Source organism: Alnus glutinosa, chromosome 3 (genome assembly GCF_958979055.1).
Source record: "Alnus glutinosa chromosome 3, dhAlnGlut1.1, whole genome shotgun sequence".
Classification (NCBI taxonomy): domain Eukaryota; kingdom Viridiplantae; phylum Streptophyta; class Magnoliopsida; order Fagales; family Betulaceae; genus Alnus; species Alnus glutinosa.
This window is the reverse complement of record NC_084888.1, coordinates 71247-84168: the sequence shown is the minus strand read 5'-3', so window position 1 is coordinate 84168 and position 12922 is coordinate 71247. Positions and strand designations below refer to the sequence as shown.

Here is a 12922-nt window from a genome sequence, read left to right as displayed (position 1 = left end):
ACGAGCTGTTCGATGAACTACAGGGAGCACAGTATTTTTCTAAGCTTGACCTTCGTTCCGGGTACCACCAAATCCGGGTGAGGGAGCAAGATATAGAAAAAACAGCTTTCCGTACGCATCATGGGCACTTTGAGTTTCTGGTCATGCCTTTTGGTCTCACGAATGCCCCCTCGACTTTCCAATCTCTGATGAACGACATCTTCGGCAGCCTTTTACGTAAGTTAGTTCTTGTTTTTTTTGATGACATACTCATTTATAGTCGATCTTGGGATGAACACTTGCAGCACCTCAATGAGGTTTTGGAGATCCTGAAGGTTAACCACTTGTATGTTCGGAAGGAGAAGTGCAGCTTCGGGCAACAAAGGGTAAAATATTTGGGCCACATCATTGATAGAAATGGGGTTGCAGTAGACCCAGAAAAAATCCAGGCCATGCTACTATGGCCGAAACCTCATAACCTCAAGGCACTTAGGGGTTTTCTCGGCCTCACCGGCTACTATCGTAAATTTATCCAGCACTACGGCAGTCTTGCTAGGCCTTTGACGCAACTCCTAAAAAAGGATGCGTTCGGGTGGAACGAAGAGGCTGAAGAATCCTTCTCGCTTCTCAAGGAAGCGATGACCAAAGCTCCGGTATTAGCCCTACCAGATTTCTCCCAGCAGTTCGTAATTGAGTGTGACGCTTCCGGCTTCGGCATTGGGGCCATTTTGATGCAAGGCCGACGTCCCATTGCATACTTCAGCCAAGCCCTCCATGGGCGTAACCTGGTCTTGTCCACTTACGAAAAGGAGATGCTCGCGTTGGTCACCGCAGTCCAAAAATGGCGCCCCTATCTCTTGGGCCACAGGTTCGTAGTGCGAACTGACCACCGTAGCTTGAAGTTCTTGTGGGATCAAACAATAGCCACAGAGGCGCAACAGAGGTGGCTGAACAAACTTATGGGCTACGACTTCGTCATAGAATACAAGAAGGGCCATGACAACAGGGCGGCTGATGCTCTCTCTCGACAGCCAGAAGGGGCTCTTTTGGCCTTATCCTCACCTGTCCCTAGTTGGATCGAATAGCCACAGAGGCGCAACAGAGGTGGCTGAACAAACTTATGGGCTACGACTTCGTCATAGAATACAAGAAGGGCCATGACAACAGGGCGGCTGATGCTCTCTCTCGACAGCCAGAAGGGGCTCTTTTGGCCTTATCCTCACCTGTCCCTAGTTGGATCGAACCCATCCAGCAAGAAGTCCGAAACGAACCTGATCTTATAAAATTGTCTGAGAAAATCCAGCAGCAAAACATCAAGGGACCGTGGCAGGTACGGGAAGGACTCATTTACTTCAAAAATCGGATTTATCTCAGGTCTGTATCCCCCATTGCAGCAGCCATCATCGCAGAATTTCACAACTGCACTCATGGGGGGTATCACAAGGGCCTCCAACGTATCAGGTCAGTTTTTTATTGGTCTCAAATGAAGCAACAACTACGCAATTTCATAAAAAATTGCGATACCTGCCAGCGCCACAAAGCTGCAAATACCAAGCCTGCTGGATTATTGCAGCCCCTGCCCATTCCCGAGCACGTGTGGTCGGACATATCCATGGATTTTATCGATGGGTTGCCCTCTTCCTATGGTAGAACCACCATCTTTGTGGTTGTAGACCGCCTCTCAAAATACGGGCACTTTACACCCCTCAAGCACCCTTACACCGCGGCACAGGTGGCTCAAACCTTCTTTAAGGTAATTTTCAAATTGCATGGAATTCCAGCATCTATTGTTTGCGACAGGGACCTCGTCTTTACTGGAATTTTTTGGCGTGAGCTCTTCCGCCTCCATGGGACCAAGTTCAACTTCAGCTCCGCCTATAATCCTCAAACAGACGGTCAAACGGAGGTAGTTAACCGCACCATTGAGATGTACTTGCGTGTTTTACCAGCTCCTCACCAGAACAATGGGCTAAGTGGCTACCTTGGGTGGAATATTGTTACAACACGGGGTATCATTCGGCTACCAAGCAGACTCCATTCCAGATTGTGTACGGGCGGCCTCCAACCCCTCTGTTGCCTTACGTTCCGGGAACCACCAAGTCGGCTGCAGTTGAAGATACCTTGAGGGCCAGAGACGAAATTCTACAAGAAGTGCGGCAGCAATTATTGGATGCCCAAAACCGAATGAAGCAAGTGTATGATAAAGGCCATGTGGAGCAATCATTTTCTGAGGGTGAGTGGGTTTACTTGAAGCTCCAAGGGTACCGGCAGCAATCTCTCCAGAAACGACATAACCAGAAATTGGCTCCCAAGTTCTACGGCCCCTACCGCATTGTCAAGAAAATCAGCTCAGTAGCATATCGATTGGCTCTACCCCCCCAAGCCAAAATTCATGATGTCTTTCATGTTTCAGTTCTCAAGAAATGGGTAGGAGTTGGCACTCCAATACATGATGATCTTCCCCTCCTTTCAGACAATAGTCAGTTGACACCCCAAACCATCTTTGACCAGCGACTCCAGCAGGGAAATAAGGAGATACTGGTGCACTAGAAGAACCTTTCACCAGCTGATGCCACGTGGGAATATCTCTCGGACTTCAAGCTTCGCTTTCCTACTTTTACCCCTGAGGACAAGGGTCATTTTAAGGGGGAAGGAGTGTTACGCACTTATGTTAGGCGGAAAAAAACCCTAGCAAACTCTGATGCTAACCACAGTGGCGGCTGAGACAAAGATGGAAGGAGAGGAAAAAAAGGCTATGCTTGAGGAGCACGGTTTGTTGGTAGGAAAGTCCTAAGAATAAGGGGTTGTGTTTCCCCAGTTGTAGCCTATGAATAAGGAATTTACTTTCCAATTAGTAGCTGATTTATAGGAAGCAAATTAAGGGAATTATACTTTCCCAAAATTATGGAAATCAAGCAATTACTGCTGTATTTGTAATTCACCCTATTTATATGGGGATTCGAATGAATAAAGGCATGCAGAAAAATTATCAAAACAACTCTCGTAGTTGAAGGAGGTAGAGGTACCTCGAATACCTCATATCCCTTGTTACGCCCATCATAGGTAAGCCTAGGAGACTAGATCCTGCGGCCTTTCCCATAACCAAACCAGTCACTCGGTCTCAAACCCGGGTCCTTAACAATGTCACACAAGGTGATATCACAGTAAAGAAAATTGCTACGAAAAAATCCAGCAAACATGTTGACTAAACATTTTCCGGTTCTCATGTTCAAGCATTGCTTGGACTTGATTGGTGTTTATAGCTTGCAATTAACCTTAAGGGCGTTAGAAGAGATGTCATTAGTAGATTTTACATTGACTAGATGAAATTCAAGTCATGGTGGAGATTTGTAACGTAACTTGAATTGCATCAAGTCATCTCACCGTGGGCCCATGTCTTTTAACGAAAACTAACTTGTTTTTCTTCATCATATCACGTGTCTTATAACAAACTACTAGCCGACTTTAGCCTCTTAAAAGAAGATACTAGGTCCTTCATAGAGCAAATGAGAGAACAAGAGAGAGCAAGTCGCACAAACTCGCATATTTGGAGTGTCGCAAGGTAGTAGGAATTAGAGAAATATCTTTTTTGTTAAAATTCTCTTTTATGTGGGAGTGAGTTTTGAGTGTATTAGGGCTTTGGGTTTTGAGTAGATTTTTCTTTACAGCTCTATGTACTCCATCCTGTGATAGTGAAATTTATTCTTGGTCGTATCCGTCTGTGAATATAGACTTGTTAAGCTGAGCCCTGTGTAATTGGCTTACTTTATTTATTTATTTATTTTTTGATAAGTAATTGCAATTTATAAAAAAAACGCGCAGAGGGGCGTAACCTTTATACATGAGAAGTATGTAAGAGAACCCCTAAAAAGGACGAACAGAGAATAAATTTAAAAAGTCTACGTAAGTAAAAACACTCAAACTATGATGAGGTGCTATCCAAATATATAACGTATTGAGCAACCGCTTCCGTAGCTCCACCGTAGATGTCTCTACATCTTCAAACAGCTGCGCATTCTGCTCCCTCCAAATACACCACAACAAGCACAGAGGAGCTAACCGCCAAGCCTCTTTAGCATGACCACACCCAATCGCCGCCCCCCAACTTTTCAACAACTCCAACACCGTTCGTGGCATAACCCACACTACCCCAAATAAATAAGTATGTAGCTCCAAAGATCCTGGGCGACTTCACAGTGAAGCAACAAGTGATCAACAGACTCCCCACTCTTCTTACATAAACAACACCACTCAATCACTATAACATTCCTCTTACGCAAGTTATCATGCGTCAATATTTTACCCAAAGCCGCTGACCATACGAAGAAAGCCACCCTTGTTGGAGCCTTAATATTCTTCCAGGGAAAAGATGGGCCATCTTTCCTAATAAGCTCTTCATAGAAGGATCTCACCTCAAATAAACCTTTTTTAGAGGGATTCCACACTAACTTGTCACCCTCTCCATGTCGAGCCGAAATGGAGTATAGTCGATCGAAGAAAGAAAGGACCATATCCATCTCCCAATCCTGGATTTGTTGCGTAAAGAGAACATTCCACTGAATTACACTATTATGAACAACCAAATTATCTGCCACCATTGCATCTTTGTTCCTTACTATACTAAAAAGACCTGGAAAGCATTGCTTCAAGGAACTATCCCCACACCACCAATCATGCCAAAAACTAATATTTGATCCATTCCCCACTTCAAAATGAACAAAATTGCAAAATTTCTCCCATCCCCTCCTTATATGTTTCCATACACCCACTCCAAAAGAACCCGAAACCTCTTTTGAGCACCACCCACCCTTTAAACTCTCAAATTTGGCATCCATAACCGATCGCCATAGAGCCTCTCTCTCCCTACCATATCTCCACAACCACTTACCCAAGAGTGCTCTATTGAACTGGATGAACTGGCTTATTTTATTATGTTTCTTTGTGATTTGAAAAATTATTTGTCACAAGGGCCAGACATGAATTTGTGAAAAATTATGTTTTTCAGCGGTGTGGGGTTTGAAGACTCGTATACAAGATCTCGGGAGAAGGCCAAGAAACCACAACCACAAGGTGATGCATAATGGAGAATCTCCGTAGGATATTTTAGTTACATCTTATTTGTGTCCCTTAACAATAGAAAGTTGCTAGTTTGCTATATTTTTAATAGTCAAGGGCAATTTCATAACTTCAAGAACGGGCTGTAACCCGGGTCAAGTTTTGTTATTTGGTCCTTATTGTGGTATTTAGTATCAGATTCAATGAAAGTTGTTCAAAGCATCATCTATTTACATTCAGTTTCATAAATTCATGGACGGGACTATGCTGAACCCACCTATTGTAATGATCCAAAGAAAGCGCTACTCACATCTGTGAAATAACTCCAAAATGACTAGTCAAGCTGCAATTGAAGCTCCCTAAAATCACTTATAAAGTTCAATGTCACATACTAAGGAACCAATCTAAGACTTAGCACCTATGGGCTTCTTTATAGTCCACCCACTCTATGTGGACAATTCATCTTGCCAAAGTGAGACTAACTTTTGGAAGTATCACACACCTATGGTACTAGCGTGTCATTTTACTAGATGGTGAAATAAAATCAGAAATAGGGTATGAAATTTGCTTGTATTATATACTTGCCAAGAAAAGTTGAAACCAACTTATATGCGATGAAGATACATTATATATACTTGGTTTTTCTGGCCGAGTTTATCAGCGTCGAAAAGTTCGAAAATCTGCGGCTGTTTGGAAAGTCAAGCAGGGACAGGCCAAACCGGAGGCGGGTTCGACTCTGAGCGAGGAGAAGGTTGGGCTTATTTCAATGGTTGGGGATGAGGCCTCCTTTCCGGCTTTTGAGAATGTGTTGTGCGGTGGGGGAGGAGAATCGGAAGCCTTGCAGTTAGCCATAAGACAGCCGGAGGAGTTAGAGGTCGCATCTCCAGGGTCGGATTCAGATTGCTCTCGTCAGTCTGGGTTAGGTTTAGATGAAGCTAGAAAGACTACCGATTTAGAGGAGAAGGGTTCTGTCGTTGAAGAATGATCTACATTGGTTTTGTTGGAAGGTGTTGGAGGTTTGTTGCTGGCTCCTCAAGTTTCCAGTTCATAGGTGTATGCTGTTTTGGGGAATTCCAAGTTTGGTACAGAATTAGTGGATCAGAGGCAAGAAGAAGGCACTCTTGAGCTGGTGATTTGTTCCACAGAAGAGGGCAAAGTGGGCTACAAAACCGAAGCATCTTCAGTGGGATCTCAAGTGGAAAACCGCCTATGGGAAGGTACAGGGGACAAAATGGAGGTTGGGGGGTCTTCTTTAAATGACTTGGTGGCTGAGGAAGGAGCTCATCTTGATTGTTCTATGAATTTGAAAGACCATTTTTCTGAAGGCTCTTGCTACAAGATAAAGACAGAGATGTTCAAGGGGAGTTAGAGAGATGTGAACCAATGGAAATCACACCATTGGTTGTGGAAGATGGAGAGGGGCAGAGGGTGTCACCTAGATGGGTAGTGGAAAGAATCAAGAGATTTTATCCAATTATAGGGCTATCTTGTGGTGGTTTGGAGGACAAATTGTTGGTTGTGCTTGAGGAGATTGAAGCTGCCAGAGACTGCTCTTTGGCAGCACCTAAGACTAGTTATTTGTCTTCACAAGGGGCGAAAGGGCAGAGGGAATTAAATAGGTTGGCTTGGTCTATTAGCTATGAGAAGAAAGGGGCTCATTCTGATAAAGGCCGACATAAGGGTAGGGTTTCATCTCGTCTCTATGAAGCCTAAAATACTTACGTGGAACGTTAGAAGGCTTAATGCGATTGAGAAAAGATTGGAGATTAGAGGGCTTCTAAAGGAGTGGAAGGCGGATATTGTATGCTTGGTGGAGACAAAGATGGCAGTTATCTCTAGGGCGGTGGTGCGAAGTTTATGGGATTGCTATCATGTTGATTGGTGCTATTTGGGGGCCAATGGAGCGTCGGGTGGGATTTTGTTAATATGGGATAGAAGGGTGGTGGAAAAAGTGGAGGACTGCGTAGGTAGGTACACCGTTGCTTGTTCCAACACCGGAGATAATGTAGTTTGGGCTTTTGGGGGGGTTTATGGCCCGAATGATGACAGGGATAGGAATGATTTATGGATTGAATTAGCTAGATTGATGAGTTTGTGGGAGTTGCCTTGGTGTATTGGGGGAGACTTTAATGTGGTCCGCTTTCCAAGTGAGAGGTCTAGTGGTGCCGGCTATTCCGCAGTTATAGAAGAGTTTTCAAACTTCATTTTCATGCAAAATTTGGTGGATCTACCTCTTGAAGGTGGCCAGTTCACTTGGTCAAATAATCAGGAAGATCAAATATGGTCTAGAATTGATAGATTCTTAGTTTCTCCGGAATGGGAAGAAAGATTTCCTAAAGTGATTTAGAAGAGATTACCAAGACTTCTATTTGATCATTTTCCTTTGTTGTTGGATTGTGGGGCACCAAGAGGAGGTAACAAGTACTTTAAGTTTGAGAACATGTGGCTGAAACATGAGGGTTTTGTTGAGCAGGTTAAGAATTGGTGGTTGTCTTATGAATTTTCTGGTTTACCTAGTTATATTTTGGCTAAAAATTTGAAGGCCTTGAAGAAAGATTTGAAGAAATGGAACGTACAAGTGTTTGGTGATATAGGGAAGAAAAATAAAGAATTATTGGAGGGTATTTGAGAGCTGGATGTTATTGAAGAATGTCGTAGCTTAGAGGAGGACGAAAGGGTTCGTAAGATTGATATGTCGAGAGAGATGGAGAAAACTCTTCTTTTTGAGGAATTGAACTGGAGACAGAAATCTAGAGCTTTGTGGCTGAAGGAAGGGGACAAGAATATAAATTTTTTTCACAGGGTGGCAAACTCACATCGTAAATTCAATCAAGTGAACTCTTTGAAGATCAATGGTGAAATTTCCAAGAACCCTGCGGAGATCCAGGAGCACATTGTCCAGTTTTACAACAATTTGTAATTTGAGAATTGTTCTTGGCAACCAAGGGTGGAGGGTCGGCCTTTCCTATCCATTGATGAGGATGAAAGTATTTGGTTAGAAAGAGGTTTTGAGGAGAAGGTGTGGGATGTGATCAGGGAGTTGAACGGAGATAAGGCACAGGGTCCAGACGGCTTCACTATGGCATTCTTTCAGAAGTGTTGGGATATTTTAAAATTTGATATTATGGCTATTTTTGCAGAATTTCATTCTCGAGGTAAGTTTGAAAAAAGCTTTAATGCTACTTTTGTTTCTTTGATTCCAAAAAAGACTAGTGCCATGGATGTGAAAGATTTTCGCCCTATTAGTTTGATTGGAGGGATTTACAAGATTATATCCAAGGTCCTTGCGAACAGATTTAAATCTGTTTTGGGCAAGATTATCTCCAACACATAGAATGGATTTATTGGAGGTAGACAAATCTTGGATTCTGTGCTTATTGCTAATGAATATATGGATAGTCATATTCGATCGGGGGACCCAAGACTCCTGTGTAAGCTAAATTTGGAGAAGGCATATGATTATGTGAACTGGGACTTCTTGCTTTATTTGTTGCAGCGATGTGGTTTGGGGGAAAAATGGAGGGATTGGATACGTTTTTGTATTTCTACAGTGAGATTTTCTATTCATGTAAATGGAACCTCGTCGGGTTTTTTTAGTTCTCATGGTTTGCGACAAAGAGATCCTCTTTCTCCTTTGTTATTTGTGGTGGTTATGGAGGCTTTGAGTCGAATGCTGATTGCTGCTTTGGATCAAAGTAATTTGACAGGGTTTTCAGTAAGTTCCAGGGATTCCGAGGCCTTAGTTGTGAATCACCTACTGTTTGCTGATGACACATTGATCTTTTGTGGTGCTCAAGAAGAACAAATTCGACATCTGAGATGTATCTTCTTATGCTTTGAGGCAGCTTCTGGTTTGAGAATTAACTTAGGAAAATCAGAAATTGTTCCTATTGGTGAAGTAAAGGATGTCGAAGGGTTGGCTAATCTTCTTGGATATCGGGTTGCATCTTTGCCTATGACTTACTTGGGTTTGCCTTTGGGAGCCTCTTACAAGTCCACTTATATTTGGAATGGTATTATTGAGAAAATGGAAAGGAGGTTGGCGGGATGGAAGCGAATGTATTTGTCGAAGGGTGCCCAGTTGACTCTTATTAATAGTACGCTCTCCAATATTCCTACGTATTACTTATCATTGTTTCCTATTCCAGTGAGGATGACTAATCGTCTTGATAAAATTCAAAAGGATTTTCTTTGGGGTGGCATTGGTGACGAGGCGAAATTTCATCTAGTGAATTGGAAAAAAATTTGTACTCCTTTGCATGCAGGTGGGTTGGGAGCTCACAATTTCATCCAGTCCAATCGAGCACTCCTGGGTAAGTGGTTGTGGAGATATGGTAGGGAGAGAAAGGCTTTATTGCGATTGGTGATTGATGCCAAATTTGAGAGTCTAAAGGGTGGGTGGTGCTTGAAAAAGGTGTCGGGTTCTTTTGGAGTGGGTGTTTGGAAACATATTAGGAGGGGGTGGGAGAAGTTTCGCAATTTTGTTCGTTTTGAAGTGGGGAATGGATCACATATTAGTTTTTGGCATGATTGGTGGTGTGAGGATAGATCCTTTAAGCAATGCTTTCTAGCTCTTTTTAGTATAGTGAGGAACAAAGATGCGATGGTAGTGGATAATTTGGCTGTTCATAATGGTGCTATTCAGTGGAATGTTCTTTTTACGCGACAAATCCAGGATTGGGAGATGGATATGGTTCTTTCTTTCTTCGATCGACTGTACTCCATTTCGGCTCGACATGGAGATGGTGACAGGTTAGTGTGGAATCCCTCTAAAAAAGGTTTATTTGAGGTGCGATCCTTCTATGAAGAGCTTATTAGGAAAGATGGCCCATCTTCTCCATCTTTTCCATCTTTTCCCTGGAAGAATATATGGCCTGTTAAGGTTCCAACAAGGGTGGCTTTCTTCGTATGGTCAGCAGCTTTGGGCAAAATATTGACGCATGATAACTTGCGTAAGAGGAATGTTATAGTGATTGAGTGGTGTTGTTTGTGTAAGAAGAATGGGGAGTCTATTGATCATTTGTTGCTTCACTGCGAAATCACCCGGGATCTTTGGAGCTACATTCTTATTTTATTTGGGGTAGAGTGGGTTATGTCATGAACAGTGTTGGAGTTGTTGAATAGTTGGGGGGTGGCGATTGGGTGTGGTCGTGCTAAAGAAGCTTGGCGGCTAGCTCCTCTGTGCTTATTGTGGTGTATTTGGAGGGAACGGAATGCATAACTCTTTGAAGATGTAGAGACATCTATGGTGGAGCTACGGAAGCGGTTGCTCAATACGTTATATATTTGGATAGCGTCTCATCATAGCTTGAATGTTTTTACTTATGTAGACTTTTAAAATTATTCTCTATCCGTCCCTTTTAGGGGTTCTCTTCTATACTTCTCGTGTAGAAGGGTTGCGTCCCTCTGCGCTTATTTTTTATAAATTGCAATTACTTTATCAAAAAAAAAAAAAGATACATTATATACTTCTCTAACTAACAGGACCTCAGGATCCTGGGTTTTATATTGAAGCATTAAAATTGTTTTAGTTAAAAAAGAAGAAGAAGAAGAAGAAATTCAAACATTGAGAGGGGGTAATTACCTATCAATTAGCCAAAGAACTCCATCTCTGACACCCACTACAACCAGAGGTCCAACTGGTCGTTTCTGCTCTGTTGGAAAACGAGTAACAGCCACAGATACCCCTCCACCACCAACAGCTATCTCATTAACCTTTCTGTCTTCCATTTCCTTTGGCATCGCTGAATCATCCCCATCAACTTTAGATTGTTTCGGCAAAGTTAAGAAAGGTGGAACAGAAGGAGCATGCTGAAAAGAAGCTAATCGCACCACCTGAAAGGGGGGAATAGTTTTGACTAAAAGCAAAGCAAAGAAAAAAAAGAAAAAAAAATAAAAATAAAGGAATTCTATTCTTGCATTTAAACACATAAGACTTTTAAGACCAGTCACCTAAGTTCAAGATACCTAAGGTCCAAAAAAAAAAGATAACAATAAGAGATGGAGTTGCTTGCCATTCGGGCAAGGATTAAAATATGAATGAACAAGTAAGGTGACTATAAGGATCTTTGGCCAACTCTAATCTACCGCTCATTATAACTTAACAGAAACCAAAGGTTGCTGAAACTCAAAAATATTCAATATGGCCGTGGTCATACATTTCTTGAGTCCTCCCCACTTCAACTACAGGTTTAGTTTAGCATTTCTTCCTATTTAGTAAAACTTAACATATTAAACAAACAAACAAAAATGTCATGTTAAAATCCAAAAGCTAGTCTCCAGAAACTCAGAAGAAATACCCAAGGTATTTTGCTAGCATATTTAGAGCTAAACAAGGTGCCCAATCCTTCTAGGAAACTGAAAGGAAAAATAAAATTTTCCATCTACTCCAATCAACAGTCTGCAAACCACATAAACAGAAAAATAAAAAGTAAAGAATTTCTCAACCTGTAGCATTGGGGGCCTCAAGGATACTCTTTCTTGTGCAATAGATTGGGGACCCTCCACAGTGATCAGTGCTAACTCTCCGTGTTCAGCAATGGCTCTTGCTTGTACCTCTTTCAGTTTCATCTCCTCTTTTGTCTTTCTTGTTTCTATGTCTATAGGCGCCACTCCAGCATCCACAAAAACACATCTGGAAAGCACAGCACAGCCATTAGATGCAGAATAGTAACTAATCCATTTTCATCTCTTCGGTGGTTAGTGTTCATCAGCAGTAGTAGAGGTGGTGGTGACAAAGAACTGACGAAAATCAGTACAATGTAGTTGACAAGTTATGATATTGCTACTGCTCCATAATATTTTTTTTTTTCCCTTTTCCAGTGGTTAAAAGCGAGAACATCCATTGAAAACCCAAAAAAAAAAAAAAAAGAAAAAAGAAAAAGGAAAAGAAGGGAAAACATAAATGTATAGAATATATCTCAAAGGAATAAGAGAATAAAGAGGGAAAACAGAAAAAGACACAAAATACTCTACTGAGAAGCCGAATAATAGAGGTGATCAGTCAAATCTCTATAGATATCATGATGTGAACCCTTAGCGGCAAACTAAGGAAAAATACCGTGCTTCAAATCCTCAATGACGCAGTGCAAGGAGGGGGTGATAAGAGTTAAGCAATGTTAATGAAAACAAATACACCAGAACATGCCTTTTATTCAGTAAATGATCATGAAAACAAAAATCAAAGCATGCCTTTTACAGGTTACAATTCTTAATTCTTAGATTACTAGAAATGCTAAAACTATTTAAATAAGGACCTATAATCCTTAAGAAATAAGAAATCCCAATTACAAATAAAGACTCCGAATTCCTAATGAACAAGGATTCCTAAGAATTAGGAAAGAATAAAAAACTAACCAGAACTCTATTTCCTCCTCACACCACGAAACTTATTTAAATTAGTTTTTAAAATACGGAAAGTGTTACATAGGTTATTTGAAAAATGGGCTTCATTATCTTAGCCCTCTCTTAGACATTCCTTCATACATAAAGAAGCTCTGCACAATTTTTCTAGATAAGGCACAAATCACAGATAGCTCACAGTAGAACAGGTCACTAGAGACACCTCACCAGGTTTCTAGAATAGGGACACATCACACCACTTCTAGAATATGTACACATCATATTATTCTAACATTCCCGCTCAATATATAAACCCATAATTTCTATTCGGCTACGACATAAGGACTTTATAAACATCTCAGCAAGTTGATCATCAAATTTCACAAATGAGTAATACTAGGGACCATTTTTTTGTCATCTTTTTATCTTCTTAAAGTTGATGTGGCTTTTTAAAATCACCATTGGATTTCGAAAGGATCACTATTAAATTTTGATCTAGTGATGATTTTAAAAGCCACATCAACTTTAAGAAAATAAAAAGAGAACA

General features: G+C 41.4%; 1 protein-coding gene across 1 annotated transcript in view; it reads right to left on the bottom strand.

Annotated features, from left to right (window-relative positions):
• Nucleotides 1-12922, bottom strand: part of LOC133862956 (uncharacterized) — a 91938-nt gene that overhangs the window by 18807 nt on the left and 60209 nt on the right. The window contains exons 15-16 of the mRNA XM_062298883.1: nt 11482-11668; nt 10619-10869 (exon numbers count right to left, since the gene is read on the bottom strand). Of these exons, the coding sequence (XP_062154867.1) occupies nt 10619-10869; nt 11482-11668 (438 nt within the window). The remainder of the gene's footprint in view (nt 1-10618; nt 10870-11481; nt 11669-12922) is intronic.